Source organism: Falco rusticolus, chromosome 5 (genome assembly GCF_015220075.1).
Source record: "Falco rusticolus isolate bFalRus1 chromosome 5, bFalRus1.pri, whole genome shotgun sequence".
NCBI lineage: Eukaryota > Metazoa > Chordata > Aves > Falconiformes > Falconidae > Falco > Falco rusticolus.
The window spans coordinates 36,427,098-36,444,664 of record NC_051191.1 but is presented as its reverse complement, the minus strand read 5'-3'; the positions used below and the strand labels follow the sequence as shown (position 1 = coordinate 36,444,664).

General features: G+C 42.3%; 1 protein-coding gene across 7 annotated transcripts in view; it reads left to right on the top strand.

Moving 5' to 3' along the window:
* Nucleotides 1–17,567, top strand: part of HELB (DNA helicase B) — a 68,288-nt gene that overhangs the window by 36,968 nt on the left and 13,753 nt on the right. For 4 of the 7 annotated variants that reach the window (XR_005104525.1, XR_005104526.1, XM_037389525.1 and 1 more), the window contains exons 1-3: nucleotides 13,277–13,514; nucleotides 14,670–15,044; nucleotides 16,727–16,953. Coding sequence is in view for 5 of the 7 variants with exons in the window: in XM_037389525.1 (XP_037245422.1) it covers nucleotides 13,313–13,514; nucleotides 14,670–15,044; nucleotides 16,727–16,953 (804 nt within the window). In the remaining 2 variants the exon portion in view is untranslated. Of the gene's footprint in view, nucleotides 1–13,276; nucleotides 13,515–14,669; nucleotides 15,045–16,726; nucleotides 16,954–17,567 lie in introns of those variants that run through there. The other 3 variants (XM_037389527.1, XM_037389526.1, XM_037389528.1) reach the window with 2 other exon arrangements.

Sequence of the window (17,567 nt, the reverse complement as noted above, 5' to 3'; positions counted from 1 at the left end):
GGAACACTGCCTATGAGAAAGGCAGGGAAGGGTTTGTCAGAGCATATTTAGTATCCATTTTCTTGACAACCTTGAAACTAGAAACTTACTGTTTTTTAAAAGTAAGCCTAACTTTCCTATAATAAACAAGTTTCTAAGATCTTACACAAAGGAAGACAATTCTCAGCAACGTATCTAATCTCAGCAACTAATCTCAGCAACGTATCTAATCTCAGCACGCTCACACACCACAAAAACAGCATGCTGATTAACAACTCCTAGGAATACCAGTCCTACTTAATATTTATAGACCCTTGAGTCAAGTTTGTCTGTCTTGTGTCTGATCAAGAGATAATGCTATTGTCTGCCAAACACGCTGCACTTAGCATTTTGATGCAGCACAAGCTGATGTCATTGTGACATACTGGCAAAGTCCTTTTAGATAGCTTGAGGAAATTAGGATGGCTGCATTAATACCAAAGAACAAGATAGGTGGCCTTACACTACACACCACATTAAGTTCTTAAAAGTGTTACTAGCCTGGGCACGTGAAAAGCATAAATGTACACAATAAGCGTTTGATTATATCCAATAATAGTTGAACATTTGCTATTTGACATAGCAATTCTGGCTTCTACATTAAATACCATGTGCCCTGAGGGAACGCTGAAAATACACAAAGCTATGAAACAAGAACCTGTAACCAAGGCACAAAAAAGTCATTGCTGAACTTTTCTAAAAGGGATTTCATTGTAGAGGGCTACATAGAGAACTATATGGGCTATATAGAGGACTATAACCTTTCTGACATTACCAAGAACATTTGTTTCTCCTCTACTTTTTAGAAACATGTCTTTTTCAGTAGGATTTTTGACATCTATTTCAAACCATTTGCTCTGCACACTGCATCAAGGCTTCATCAGCTTTTTTGGATAAAGAAAAGGTTGTGTTGGTTTTTAGATACTTCTGAAGCTTTTAATAGGGAGCAGTCCTGTGTCAGAACTTTGAATTAAATGCAGAGAACGAACTTGTCTTGCTTCCTAAAGCTCTGATAATGCCAAGCATGTTTTCCAAGCAGAGTTCAACATTATTGCTAATGCTGTTGTTTACATTGGCAGAGTTCCAAATCAAATCACTGTATTGACGTGCGGAATTAGACTCTATAACTCGAAAGTTATAAAGTAGACCATCCAATCTTCTCCAGCAAGGAGACTTAGCACTCCCTCCCTCTAGACAGCATTTGAATGTCTCTCATCTTTTTCTCATTCTCTTTTAAATAGCCCCTTTGTTAGAGAAAGAAGGGCAGGCGTCTCCCCGTCTCCCCTTTGTTAGAGGAAGAGGGGCAGGCTTCTCCTCAAAACTGTAGTTGTCTCCTCAGAGCTGTGTGCCTATGTGACCAGACACCACACCCATGACCAGTCACCATACCCACATTCCTTGAGCAGACACATACAATCACAATCGATGTCCATTGTCCCCATTTCACACTATTTCTCCATATCAATCCCCCCTTTTCTATTAAATTAAGTAAATTCTTTTACTTAAGCGGTCTTCCCGAATGATATAAAGCATCATACATAAGTGTTACCCTTTTAAACAGTCTCCAAACCCACAAATATAACATAATGGTTAGTATTAAGGAAATTCCTAAACTGATCAATAAGATCACAATGGGGTGTACCATAGTGTTAAGAATTCCTGTTGCAGAAGGTGACCAGCCAAAGAGAGTATCCCACCAATTATGGTTTCCATCCTGTTCTACCTTTTTTAAAACTTTCTTGATCCCCTCTACATCATGATGGATCATAAGAAGAGTTTTGTGTCCCTTTTCTTTGGTTTCTTCCAGTATACGTTGTAAATCTGCATGTTTTAATAGTTCTTTTATACTGCTTATATTTAGTCCTATGGGGGTAGGAATTATTATCTGTGATAGGGTAAAGTAGGATTTTAAGAATTGATGAGACACTATTGGGGCTGAGTAACTAAAATCGCATCCTGTGATAGTAGTAAAATTACAAATACAATAATTTGAATACTGTGCAGTCTCCTTTACCTCCCCATCTATGGTTATTGTGTTACACTTAGTTCTCAAACACGCACATCCCTTCCCTGCATATATAATTACTGTTTTCAAGTTTGCATTTGGTCGGGCCTCAAAATGACATATTTTCTGATCTGTATCTAAACAAGTATCCTGAGCCATTATAGTATTGCTTTCACAGAGGAAGCCCTGCTGTTCTCGCATAATACAAGATTCTAAATCTACTGTTTGCCACTTTTCGCCTATCTTTCTGGCCCATGTTCTATGTTCAAAAGGGTATAGGCGCACCCCATTATGGTTAATTCCAAGGGCTACAATGGGGGGTATGTTAATTATTACTGCATTATGTATGGTTAACACAAAAGCTGTGATGGTGTGTGTGTTGGGGTCGTAGGTAAAGTTCACCATATTCCACCATGACTGGAGTTTTCTTTCTACCTCCATAGCATTGTCCCAAACCATCTTTCGAATTTCTGTAGGAAATATGCCTTCCTCTCCTTCTCTTATTATGGATGCAGCTATTGATTGCATCCACATTTGGGCTTGGATACAACTTAGAGCCAGGGTGGCATCATCCTGTAAACCACCTAATGCCTTAGTGATGAGTTGATGATCTTCCATGTTTATTTGTTCCCACCTGGGGAGTACCTTCGATATCAACCATTGATGTGCCCCTAATGCCAATAATGAAGATTTTAGTGGTTGTTGTAGTTTTGATAGATCGGCCGTGGTGGTGGCTAGTTTATTCATTATCACCTCTGAATCTATGGAATTTAATACTCGTGAGTCCTGTTCCCAACGTTCCAGTTACATCTCTCACTATTCTGTTTCGATAAATATTTCCCCTTTTTCTTAACCAAGTTGTCCATCCCTCATAAGAGGTTCGTAAGAAGGGGGAACAGGATGGCTTAACATCAGAAACATTGACTTGTATTTGTAACTCTTTTCTTTTAAGAGACCATTCTGGGTTAAACAACATTTGTTGCTGACCTGAATTTCTGATTACATATGGTCCAATTGTATAAATTTTTGGATCTGGTTTAGTTAATTTAAGATCAAGCGTTAATGGGGTTGTTGTAACTGTGGTGGTGGTAGGAACAGTGGTTAGCATGATTGTTATTTTGATCTTATAAGTCAGAGCTGTTCTTGGGGATTCATTTCCTAGGCATATTATAAAGATGGGCTCGGTTAAGGTAAAATTGTGCCAACATTCCCGTGAATTAAAGCACATGGTTGTATTTAGAAGGGTAAATTCCTTATCTACCTTTCTGACATTAATCAGGGTGTCTCCCGAAATCTTGGTGTTATCCTTTTCATTATATGTTTGACACCCTACTTTTATCCTATCTCCTAATTTTCCCCATAATCGGTCGACTTTGTGTACGTCCTCCCGATCCCATTGATTCCTTTGGTACACCTCATTTTCAGAAAAAAACACCATAGCTAGTTTCATCTTTGAGTCCACCTTTCCCATTATTCCAGTGTGTTTTTTCTGGGCATGATTCCAAGGCCAGTTATCAGGCTCTTGGTTGTAGGCAAGAGAGAGGGTACAAAAAACCACAAATGGTTTAAACCCACTATTGATCATTTTAAGAATCTAAACGTTCCTCATATATACATATAAAATCTGTCTTGATCAAAAATATCTTTGTTTGAGTTGGGGCTTACTGATAACAAGTTGGGCAAGACTGGCCACTGGCTCAGTCCCAGACTCTTTTGTTCTATATTGTTTGTTGTGGTGCCCTTCCCATATGGTGGATCCACAACCGCTCAGGTTCGCTTACTTGTCACCCACATTGTTCCCATTTGTCCGAGTAAATTTGAGTTTCAGTTCTTTTTTATCTGGGGTTACTTTCCACGAAGTTGCAGGGGCTTTCTTAATCCGGGTATGGTGAATCCAAGAATTCTGTCCCTCAACCTTGATTGCAGTGTAGGTGGTGAGTAAGACTTGAAAAGGTCCGGTCCACTGTGGTTCCAGGGTTTTATCTGCAAAACACTTAACGTATACATAGTCCCCTGGTCGTATATCGTGAACAGGTCCATCCAGACCCCTACTGCGTGTTCCCATCACATGCTTCTCAATTCTTATTATTTATTTAGTGCCACCATATAGGAAGTCATTGTTTCTTCACCAATCTGTGAAGACATCCCCTTTTGTACCCCATAGGGTCGTCCATATAAAATTTCAAATGGGCTAAGCCCCTCTTTTGCTCTTGGTCTAGTTCGAATTCATGTAAGAGCTAATGGCAAAGATTGGGGCCAAGTTAGATTTGTTTCTTGACCTAACTTGACAATCTGTTGTTTGATTAGATGATTCATCTTTTCCACCTGGCCACTCGATTGTGGTCAGTATGGGGTATGCAATTGCCAATCTATTCCTAGATGGTGGCTGATCTGTTGTACTATTCTGGACACAAAATGTGGTCCTCTATCCGAGGACATTACTGCTGGGACTCCAAACCTAGGTATTATCTCTTGGAGTAGTATTTTGGTCACTTCCCGGGCTTTAGCAGTTCTGCACGGGAAGGCTTCTGGCCAACCTGAAAAGGTATCTGTTAGTACCAATAAATATCGATACCCCCCTTTTTCTAGGAAGTTCCAAGAAATCGATCTGCCAATGTTGCCCTAGAACATTCCCTCTACTAATGTTCCCTAGTTTTATTTTATTTGCTGTATTGGGATTATTGCATAAACACATTTCACATTGCCGAGTCACCTGTTTTATTACAGTATACAAGTTTCGCCCTTTCAATTTCTGATTTAGACCTTTATATAAAGTATCAGCTCCCCAATGCGTCTTATTAATAATAGGGCTGTGGTCCATATTAAATTGGATGGTACCACTATACAACCATCCCTTAAATAAATCCACTTATTTATTTTTATTTTATCATTCATGTCCTGAATTACCTTTAAGTTTTCTTTAGAATAGTTTGGCTCTTGATCTGTACTTTCAGTTTGGATTTTATCATCTGGTATTAAGGATAATTCCTCCTTTCCTACCTCCTCTGTTACTCGTCTGGCCTCATGGTCGGCCAGGCAGTTTCCAATTTCCAAATCAGTGCCTCAGAGTGGGCCATGCCTCACATCAAGGTCTGGCATGGCATATGTTCCCACCGCTCAACGCCTACTGGGTTGCAGCCAGCAGCGGAGCTCAAGAGTCTTCTTGGTGGCAAACAGAGGCCAACCCAGTCTTGCCCTTGACTATGGTAGGAGGCACCTGACCAACCTTATTCCTTGTACTTCGTTGTCAATGCAGTTTCATCTGCACATCCCATAACAAGTCACTGTCATGGCAAAACACACAGATTTACATTAGTAGAACTACTACAGAGTGTATTTTATTTCACTTTTTCTGCCAATATCCCCCAGCCTTGCTGACCAAGGGATATTGTTTTTATCTGAACTGAGCAAGCCTCCCCCTTATCATTTTACTGTAACAGGTAAAACATTTTTCACCTTTCCTGGAATTTATTTTCAGATACACCTGGTTAAAAATTTCTCTTACTTCAGGGAGGTCCTCTTTTCTGCTGAATTAAAGATAAGCTCAATATTTCAATTACTTGATCATATTTAACTTTTAATTTCATTTCCCCTTCTTTAAACGTCTAGATGTTCTAATAAATCTCATCCCAACAAAGATTTTAGTGAATTTGGCATTCTTATTTGTTTTTTTAGTTTGTACTTTAAAGGTTTCAGGATGTTTTCCTGGTGGCCAGCAGCTCCCACAACTGTAACAAATTTATTTATTTATTTATTTTTTACTGAAGTTTAACAAATAAGTTGGTTTTGTATTCACTAAAATTCCACCTCATACCCATTCCCTGCCCTAAAGGGGCCGTTACCGGTCCTGTTGTACTGCAAATGCTGCAGCAATTGGGGTGACATTGTCAGGTCCTTCTGCTCAATTGTCAGCAATAGCAACCCCCTCCTCCTCACCATCAGAAGGGTTCGGGGCAGGAGATGCTCTTCCTGCTCTGCAGGTTACACAAGCCTGCCTCTGCAGCAGCACTTCTGTTTTAACTCTTTCTTACCCTGAATGCAAATCTGCTACTTGTTGCTTTAAGTCTGTGTTATTACATATCATGCCTTTGCAGGGAAACAGAAAACATCCTGCCATGCATCCCAGCATGATTCAGTCGCACCTTCGAGGGGGTACAGGGGTTTGTACAAACTCACCCCAACACTTACACACACACACACGCCTCAGGTTTTACATACATCAGTACAAGTTTTTATATCTTACAACGTGTTTCATTCTGGTTGCTCCACAGAAGGAACCGCAACCTGAGCTTTTTAACACAAAAATTTCAACAAGAACATCTTTCTAGTTTAGGTCTCAGTTTTTTCCTATCCTTTTCTAGAGCCACAATCAAAGATCAGGTGATGTTAATCCCGCACTCTTTCTAGTGCTAGTACCATAGGATCCCGAGGGGGTACTAATCCACAGTCCTTTTGCCACTCAGGTTTGTCCTGGAGGACGAAGAACATGTCTGCATACGATACTTCGTCCCATTTTCCTTCTCTTCTCAGACACAACATTAATTGCAGGAGTGTTATAACCTAACGTTCCTCCCTCCTGAGGCCATTTCGCATCACTCTCCAATTTATACAAAGGCCACCACTGATTACAATATTTAACCAATTTCCTTTTATTTTCAGTACCACCATGTCCTACGATATCACTCCAATATTTGGATATACAACCCAAGGGCGATTTTTCACAGGGCTTACTCCTTCCATTTCCCATTTTGCAATTTTAATTACTTTGTTTTTCTCCGGCCGCCTTAGCCACCCAAGGTCGGAAACGCGGATAGAGCTTCTTACTCGTTTTGCACTCAAACGCCTGTCTCAAGCACTCTTGCACTCACACTTAGTCAAAATAATTAAGCTATACACGGAAAATCAAAATGCGCATCTCAATCACACCATTCACACTCTCCGGGCAGCCCGCAGTCACACAAGCAGTATGTTTTAGGAACACTAACAGTTCACAAAGTATGCATTTCAATGAACAATTGCCAAAAAACAAACAACAAACAAAAACCAATTTTTCCTGGTCTTAAGCAGAGTGTTAAGAAGTTTTCCGCTATTTGCCACGACTTACCAGAATATTAATATTTTTCAACATACATTTCATAACTCCGAGTTTTGAACATGTAACAAGACAACACATAGAACAAACAAGACACAGAGCGCTATTTCAGTTGTTACATTCCAGGAATTCCCCAATTCTTAAGACAACCTAAAGGAAGTTTTTAGCTTCCTCTTTTTCCTACGCAAAAGTTTCCCTTTTGCTGTGAGGTCCCTCTTGTTCCTGTGAGGTTCCGCCTTATTCCGTCCCGCCCCCGCTTTCCGTCACGAGGCCTCCGGGCTTTTAGGAATGGCAGTAACCTCGGGTTTGCTCGATCTGCCCTCAAGATCGCTAGCGGCCACCCCTCGGTCAGCAAACCCCCTCCCAAGCTACCTTTCCTCCTGGGGACTACGCTGCGCGCCGGACGTCTCCGTGCGTCTCACCAGCCGCCCCGTTACTAAACATACTGTTTTATCCGTGGACCCAGGGATTTCCCTTCTGCTCCCGGGTGAACAGCTGAGAAGAGGAGGCTCCTCCGAGGAAATCTCCCGGGGCGCGCCTAGGAGCGTCCGCTCCGCAGCTGGTCCCTCAGCCGAGCAGAAATCCTCCAGTTTGGCGAAACTGACGTGCGGAATTAGACTCTATAACTCGAAAGTTATAAAGTAGGTATGTTCATTGCGCGCAGATGCACGGGGGATCGCTCCTCCACAAGCGTGCATGCCCGAAGTGACGAACCATCTCACATTTATACAATGAACAAATGAATATTCAATTAACGCCTATACATATTCGTTACCTAAACCCCGCTTCGTATGTTAATTAGCTTATCAGTCCGTTTCCTGGAATGTGGTGGTCTTGCAGGTTTGTAGGTGATTCATGTTCTTGTGACCACCCGATCTTCTTCAGGTGATTCATGTCCTTGTGACCATCCAATCTTCTCCAGCAAGGAGACTTAGCACTCCCTCCCTCTAGACAGCATTTGAATGTCTCTCATCTTTTTCTCATTCTCTTTTAAATAGCCCCTTTGTTAGAGAAAGAAGGGCAGGCGTCTCCCCGTCTCCCCTTTGTTAGAGGAAGAGGGGCAGGCTTCTCCTCAAAACTGTAGGCGTCTCCTCAAGGCTGTGTGCCTAGGTGACCAGACACCGCACCCATGACTAGTCACCATACCCACATTCCTTGAGCAGACACATACAATCACAATCGATGTCCATTATCCCCATTTCACACTGTTTCTCCATATCAGTATCTGTCCTGACCAGGGGGATCTATCCTACAACTCTGAAGTGTTCAGAAAACCCCTCTTCTAGACAATTATTAAGTACACTGCAATATGATGTTCTTATAACAACTCTCACTTCTTTTTTGTTTAATGTTTACATATATCTCAAGCTCTGCTAGTTTGATATTTAATACAGCCTGTGAGACATACATATCTCATTCATAGTATGTTTGACATCTTCTGAAATTCATTGTTAGGGGGGAAAAAAAAGGCATGGAACTACCACTTTCTGCCTTATCTATAGAGATGTCATCCAGCTGTGAAGAGATTTCACATGAGAAACTCTGGTAATTAACAGTTTTAATTTATCTGCAGTCAATTTACAGCCCCTTTTCACTAGCCACCACCCTCCAAAAGCTTCTGTATCTTGGCATCTGTTTATGGGATCCCTAGATCTCCAAAATCACCATACTCTAATGTTAGGTCATTCTGGTGTTAGCTGAGAGCTCCTGGACCTCATGTTGGCTAGCTCACGGTTGTTCAGGTCCAGCACTTGAATTTAGCATTTCAAAAGGCAGCTAGGTGCTGTTGTCCGTAATTTTCCTTCCTCAAAAGTATTGCTGTGGAGATGATTCCTTTATGGCACCCTGGAAGATCACAGGACAAAACGAAACCCTTCCATGTCAAGAGGAATGAAAGTTTAAACCTCTCTCTGCCTCCTGCTGTGCTAGATACATCACCTAATTTCATGATCTGAGGGCTCCCAGTTGATGCCCCTGGATGGCAAACTCAGATGTATTTTTGGAGTTCAGCAGACAGGAATCTCTTGAATCACAACAGAGTATACACGAGCAGTGAATATCCAAAAAAATCTGAGACTGGGGGATGCCCCCCTGATCCCACTCAGATTCAAAGATGAGCTTTAAAGGGGATGTCTGGCGTGGGGCAACACTAAGAAATGTAGCAAGTCTTATTTAATTCTGGAAGCTGGCATTAATATAACCCTTCAGTGTATAAATGGTACCTGCCAGAATGTTCTGAAAATTGTTTTCAGAGTAGGATTTCAAATGTAAAGGATGGGGACTCATATGTGCATACTTTTTATTAAGTGAAAACTTGCTACTGTGTTAAGACACAAAGCAGTAAGAGACAGCGCAAATGATCTCTCCTTGTTCATTGTGACTATTTGCTTTTTAATGCTTTGGATTTTTTCTCCACTGAATGCAGCAAGATTTAGTTCAAATTTATGAACAGACTTTTCCCCATAGACTAAAGAAGTAATGACTTCTTTAGTGTCATGTCAGATTATTTGCTAAGAGTCATGAATTATCATGTGCATTAGAAGGTAAAATCACAGGGTTGTCAAAGCACGTTTTCCTTTTACTGTGCATTCTTGGGTTTTGAGGTGGAATTTAAAGTGAGACATGATGGAGAAAAAGCTGGTCCCCAAAGTTGATCTAAGATTTCAAAGTATTTTTCAAACTATGATTTAAAATCTTCATGACAGAGTAATTTTTGACTGAATCTCGAGGCCTTGTGTTCATCTGTTTTTTAATGTTAAACAATCTTTTTTTGCAAGTGTTGTAGATTTCTAAATCTATACAGATGTTCATTTATTTTTATCTTTTTCACTCATGACTTTCATGGATGGAATCCTTCTTGTGTTAGAGTTAACAATTTTACTGTTGACTTAAAATCGAAGATTAACTTTCACTTGTATTCTCTGCAGCAGTATTGATTAAGGGGAGGGAAGAGAACCAAGCAGGTGGGAACCTTAAACCTGGCTACACTGTGGAGATTAGCAAATCACTTAGTCCCAATTTTTCAAAAGGGTCCTCTAATTCTCAGCACTTGACCACCTAGCTCTAGAAAAACAATCTTATTTCACCTGAGCAGCAAATAGCATTTTTGAAAATCAAGGCTTACTTATTCGAAGCTGGACATGCAGAAAGTCATTCATAATCAGGATGCATCTAAACCTCAGTATTTGTTCCTCAGTCTTTACAAAGCAGTGTTTCCTTAACTGAATTCAAAAAGGAATGGAAATATAAGACACCATACAGGAATTCAGCATGTATAATACAGACTGTAAAAAGACAAGGAAATTTCAGGGTCACACTTGCTGAATACAGTATTAAATTTGTATTTTCAGAATAGACTAGGGCACTCAGACATCCAGTTTCACTTACACAAATATAGTGTTAATGTGAAATGATGTTTCGTAAGAAAAAAGTATCTTAAAGCACTGATTCAAATGTATCACTGCATAACATCCTTAAGCACTTCAGTAAGCTAATGCTTTATATTTTTTAAATTAACATGAATGCCTCTGACCCCTCTCCTGCCTCCCTTTTATAGGCCATGTGTTTTCAGCCTGCCACGTAGAAGAGTTATTTCATTATCTGTGAATTAAGCTGGAGAAAGAATACCATTATTTAAAGTTGACTCACACAAAAACTGAAAACAACTGTTTCAAGACTCTATGTTTGCATGAGACTTGCAGCTGGTTTTAAAAATCATAGAAGTTTTATTTATATGTGTCTGTCTTTTTATAGATATTACTTGACACAGTAATGTAGGTATTCCAGAAATGGAGAAGTGTCAGGCAGCCATGCCAGGACAGAGGGAGAGTCCATGCTTCTGCGTGTGATTGAGTCAATTTTGTAAGTAGGTAGGTGGTGAAGAGGGCCATTCTTTGTAGGGTAGTCCTGTGGGCAACAGGCCTCCTGGATCATACACCCGAAGGCTGCGCTGCCATTCAGTGAGACCTGGACAGGCTGGAGAATTGAGTGGAGGGGAACCTAATGAAGTTCAACAAAGGCAAGTGTAGGGTCCTGCACCTGGGGAGGAACAGCCCCAGGCACCAGCACAGGCTGGGGGCTGACCTGCTGGGAGGCAGCTCTGCGGAGAAGGCCCTGGGAGCCCTGGTGGACAGCAATTCACCCATGAGCCAGCAGTGTGCCCGTGTGGCCACGAAGGCCAGCGGGATCCTGGGGGGCATTAGGGGGAGCGTGGCCGGCAGGTGGAGGAAGGTGACCCTGCCCCTCTACTCTGCCCTGGTGAGGCCGTGTCTGGAGCGCTGGGTCCAGTTCTGGGCTCCCCAGTTCAAGAGAGACAGGGAACTACTGGAGAGGGTCCAGCGTAGGCTGCAAAGATGATGGGGTGACTGGAGCATCTCCCTGATGAAGAAAGGCTGAGAGAGCTGGGGCTGTTTAGCCTGGAGAAGACTGAGAGGTGATCTTACAAATATCTTAAGGGCAAGTGTTAAGAGGATGGGGTCAGTCTCTTTTGAGTGGAGCCCAGCAACAGGACAAGGGGCAACAGGCACAAACTGAAACACAGCAAGTTCCATATGAATATGAGAAAAGACTTCTTTCAGGGTGACAGAGCACTAGAACAAGCTGCCCGGAGAGGCTGTGGAGTGTCCTTCTCTGGAGACGTTCAAAACCCACCTGGATGCAATCCTGTGCAACTTGCTGTAGGTGAATGTGCTTTAGCAGGGGGCTGGACTAGATCACTTCTAGAGATCTTCCAACCCCAACCATTCTGTGATCATACATGGAAAGGAGTCATGAAACAATGTGAAAAAGGATCAGGTGTCTTTTAGCTTAGACCAAAAGGAAATGTTGTATATTGATGTATTTTATTATATATCACTTTTTCTAAACATATGTACAACCAACCTTCACTACTGTTTTGAAGGGTATGCCTATGCTGCTGCCAGCTTCTCAGAAGTTGGGCAAACTATCTGCTGCTGTGCCTAGACTGGTACGTTATATTTAGCGTAATATTGGGCATTTCTATGTTGCACTTTGGTCTGGAGTGCAACAGACCTTACTTAACTTGAAACGGTAGAATCCACCAGCCTTTGCACCAGCACTTACTGCTTTTGCCTCTCTTTTAACCTGCATGCCAGTACTCTGAAGTGGCAGCAAGATATCCGTAGTGTCCTCTAGTTTAGTTAGTGTGACATCAGCCCAAAGCAAAACAAAGGAGAAACTGGAATAAAATATGGTTACAAAATTAAAGAGGGGGCAAATGGAAACACAAGAGTTAGCAAAATTGATTTTATTTTTTGAAAACAAACCTTATCAAACAAACTTAATTATTTGATGAAAACATATACTAGCTAATAGGGGTGAACATGAAGAAATACAACTATGTGACATTTTGTTAAAAAAAAAAAAGCTACATAATAAAATAGCTAATATTAACCTGTTAACTGCTAACCAGTGCAAACCAGTTTAAAACAGATCCTAGAAATGCTTGCTTTCCTCACTGAATGGCACAATTTCTGGTGGACTTCAGGAGAGGTCAACACTAAACATGGTACAGCTTCGTATTGTCATCCATGACTGCAAGAAAACATGTAACTACTGTATGACAGAACTTGCAGGAAAGGCACACACCTGCGGTGTTGAACCGAAGCAAAGCCTGAGCAGCCCTCTGAACTGCCGGGGTACGGTACAGGGAGGTGCGGTGGTTTTAGAAGAGGGCTTGCTGGAAAAGGGTTTGCCAGTTGTACATGATTAGTTATACAGCTTTGGGGGCAGCTGGGTGAAACTGAATACGATGCACTGAAGATCTGATTTTATGGTTTGATTGTTTTGTGATCAGGGTCATGTCAGCACACAGAATTGCCACCCAATTTATTAAAAGGAGCGGTTTCTGCAGCAGGGTACCGATGTATGGGTGCAAACCATGGCAGGGCAGGGCTCAGCCGTCCCCACGTCCCGCGCCTTTCTCCCGCTCCCGAGAGGTCACGCCGCACTAACCAGCTCTCTGCACCCCCAACGCACAGGCGCCGGTGCGTTACCTGTAACTCACGCTCTGGGCTCCGGCCGCCGGCAAGGCCTGCACCTCCCCAGGCAGCACCGGCGCCACGGCCGGCAGGAGACCGGGGCCGCGGCGCCGCACAGCCGCATCGCCCCATCCGCCGTCTGCTTCCGCGCCACGCGCGGGGCGGAGGGATCCCGCGGGAGGGCCCGGCGGCAGCGCCATGGCGGTGTGCGGCCAGGGGCTGGGGCCGGTGGTGGAGCTGTGGGGGGTGCTGCTGCCTCCGCGGCGGGGGGCGGCGGCGGCGGGCTCGGAGGAGGAGACCGAGGAGGAGGAGACCGAGGAGGAGCCGCACTTAGCGGAGGCCGCGCTCCTGGAGGCTTCTGGGCCGCAGGCGGCGGCCGCGCTGCCTCCGCGCCGAGCCGGTGAGGGGCGGCGGGGCCGGGCGGTGGCGGGCAGCCCCGGGGCCCTCCCCTGAGCGCGGGTTGGGGCTCGGCGCGGGGCGCCGTTTGACGCTAGGGAGCCGCAGCCGGCCTCCGGGCCGGCCCGGCCCTCAAAGGGGCCGGGGGCGGCTCGGCCGGGGGCCCGTGGTTGGTGCCGGGCCGCGCCGCTGCGGGGGGCTCGGGGCCGCGCGCCTGCGGTGTTTTCCAAGTAAATGAAACCGAAACGCGCTCCTTCTCCGGTTACCGAAGTAATTACAAGTAAAAGGAAAGTGATCCGAAGTAGGTGATAGATCTTACACAGGTAGTATCAGGGTAGTGCAGTATGACCGCAGTATTGCAGCAGTGAGAAAACAAAGTTTTCCAGTTAACACTTGACAGTACAGATTCCCCACTGCATACTTAGCACTTAAAAAGCAGGTGATGATGGAGAGACACCTAGCAGGAGAATATCCGAAAATTGTTTTTAAAATGGCTAAATTGAGCTAGGTAACAAGGGGAAAATAAATAGAGAAGTTGTTACAGGCCTAAGGCTGCTGGTGCTCTGGTTTGGAGAGAAAGCACCTGCTAAACGCAGGTGCTTGCTTTGTTCTGGTGGAGTCATTTAGTCCCTAATCATGGATCGAGGAATGGTGTATTAACGTTTGTGAGGGAAAGAGGATGGAAGAGGAGGCAAACCAGGTTATCCAAAATCCTAAGAGTTAGTTAGGTTAATCACATATAATTTTGGTGGTTTCAGTTGTGAGAAGTCTTTGATACGTGAATGTATCCGAAGAGAATGCTGGCACCGCGATGCAGTGCTTTGTGGCAAAACTTTGAAATGGAATTGCAAACTTGACTTGGCATAAATGATGCAATATTAAACCATATACCAGTGTGTTTAATTGTCTCAACAAACAACAATATGCAAGTTCAACTTTCTAGCTCTGACGCTTACAGAAGCAGTTTTAGTGGTTGTTTCTGAGGTTGGTTTTGCTTTTGTTTTTAAATACTACTGGAAAGATACTCGTTGCTTTAGTTTCACTACTGCAACTTATACAAAAGACAAAATGAGCTTTGAAAAAACAAAACTTTTAATCAAACCGAACTTCTAATCTTTGTCAGTTAACAGTGGTTTTCTTTTTCTTTTTATTGATTCAGTTGTTATACAGGAAGATGGCTCCAAAAAAGAGTATGAAGTAGTTGGACGTTTTCCATTAGTTGACCCTTGGTGGAGAGTTAATGTTAAAGCTAAAAAAATGGGCTCAAAGTACTTTGTGCAAGGATATCCGTCATATTTTCTGCGGACTGATATAGAAGAAAACAACCGACAAGTGTTTTCACTCTTTCTTAAGGAATGTGCTGTTCCTGAGGATTTTAAAGAGAAGTTTCTTACTTGGCTTCCTATGGAGTCTATGCTGAGTTTTAGAAATCTTGAAGAAAAACTAAAACAGTTCCAAGCTTCACGCTTACAGATGGGGATTAAACAAAGAGACACCAAGGATTATGACGTCTTCTACTATGTTTCAAAATCATGTAGGTATATCCTTTGCTATTTTGATTGCTTTATAAGCCACTGAGTTTTCTTTCAGATACTATGTTCAAGCTAACATGTCTTCATATGAACTGTATATTCAAATGAATTCTGGACATACAAAGATTCTTCTGTTTTTTTTTAAATTGAGGACAGTGGGACAGCTGACCAATTAAAGATAGGCATACAGTTAGAAACATACAAAGATTTTCCTGAATTCTGTAGGCTTATTAAGTAGAATTATCTGTGCCAGGGATGCAGAGACACTGGTACTGGCTTCCTGTAGCTTATTTGGGTATAACAAGGATTGTTAAAAAATGGCTTCAGCACTGCTTAAATATGGTGGTATAACTTTTTGTGACAAATACGTGTTCAGAAATAGTATAGCTGCTTCTTTGTAGTGCAGGGGAACAGCAAATGAGCTCAGTCCAAATCAGCTGCACCAATTAGGCTATTGAATTGTATTTGTACCCTGCCAATCAGTAGATTGGTGTGGCTGGGGAGCAGGTTGTGGAAACACTGGAGTGTCCCCACTCGGAGATAGTTCAGGACTGCTGAGCATCCTGTTGTGGACTGTGGTGGTGTGACTACATGAGTGTTAGATACTGGATCAGGAGTATGCTTTTGAAGCAAACAGTGAAAAGGCTGGAGGGGCACAAGAAACTGGGAGGGGACACAGCCAGGGCGGCTGACCAGAGCTAGCCAAAGGGGGTATTCCATACCTTAGAATGTCATTCTGAGTATATGAAATGGGAGAGTTGGCTGGGGCCTGCAGTCGCTTCTTGGGAACTGGCTGGGCACTGGTCAGCAGGTGGTGAGCAGTTGTATTGTGCATCACTTTTTTCCCTTTGGAGTTTATTCCTCTCTCCTTCTCTCTCCTTTCCATTATTATTATAATAATATGTTGTTTCAGTTATTAAATTGTTCTTATCTCAACCCTCAATTTTTTTTACCTTTTTGCTCCGATTCCCCTCCCTATCCCGCTGTGTTGCCAACTGGTGTTAAATCATAACAAACATACATATAAAAATTCTGTGTTTTTTCTTGCCAAAAGATAAAACTTCTGAAATTTGTTTCATGTTGTTTTGAAATTTTATTTTAAAGCAAGATACAGAGCAAATCAGTTTCATTATACCCCTTTTGCTGATCTCAAGACTGATAGAAACAGGGAAGGTGATAGCTTAGCTTGTTTGGGGTCATTGAGAAAGCCAGTGGAAAGCACTTATTCCTAAGTTCCCTTACTGATCTGCCACTACAGATTTAGAAGCCTCTATTCTTATTTTGGATTTTAAACATTCTTTTGTACATCTGTATGAAAATAATCTTTAGGTAAGAGGCAGGTGTGGTGAGGTCTGAACTGACATTCTACAAAATGCAGTTTTGCATGCAGTTTATGTATGTATATGCATGTATATGAGTATGCAGTTTAAAAATGTATAACATGTATTTTCCAAATTAGTACATTTAGTTACAGTTTTTATGTCATCTGTTTTTTCCTGTGGCAGTTCAGAGAAAACGGACTTAAAAGAATTCGAAAAGGATTAAAAAGAATAAGAAACTGGAAGAAATTTAGGTATTTTGGATGTATGGGAGGCAGAAGGATAAAAGCCAGAGCCAATTTAAATTGCCTTTATGAATATCTTTGTGTATTGCCTAAAACTTTCTTGGTTTATGGTGGTTACAGTTGCAGGAAAGGCGGTATTGGTAGCTCTGACTTACCCGATGATACTGGAGTTCTTGCCAGTTCTTCTGCCACGGCATTTTTGCTCTCTGTTGAATATGGTGTGTTGGCAAAGAAAGACTGAAGAAAACATTGGAGCGGATGATGAGGAAGAACATTTTCAAGACAAGATGCTAACACAGTTGGATGAGATACTAAAGAATGAGCCATGGAAGCTTGGATTCAGCAGGGTAAGTAATGTTAAGCAGGGTGAAAAATGGGGTGCTTGTTACCTTTGAGCTTCATTAGACTACAGTGCTGTTTTGGTTATGTTTGGTTTATTAACTGGGCATTTGTCAGAGGTAAGGAAGCTTACATCATTTGGAAACGGATGATGTACTGGGTTTTTTTTCCAGCTGGTCTGCAGTAAATTAATCTCAGAGGATTTTAAAAGTGGTTTTGTTACAACCATTTGTTTGTTCTTTACCTCAAGTATCTTGTTTTCTGTTCCTTGTAGAAATTGGGCCAAAAGTAAGAAAGCTAATTTACAACATTCGTCCTGTTCAATTTTATACCAGCAAATGAGTTTTTCTGTTATTAATATATAAAACAGTATCTATGCTTTGATAGTAAGGTAGGTAAGTTACTCTGTAAAAGGCCATCTGATCTGATGGTTCTCTGTTTTTTATAATGGGATTTGTGGTTGCTGCTTACCTTCCTGTTTTCCTTTGCTATGCTTTCGGTGCAGCTTTGCTGCTGCAGCTCACCTTAGCACTCCTGTACCTCAGATAGGAGCTATAGCTTAATAGTTCAGAGATGTGATTAATTAATGCCTCTGTTTCAGCCCCCCATTGCTTTTACTGAC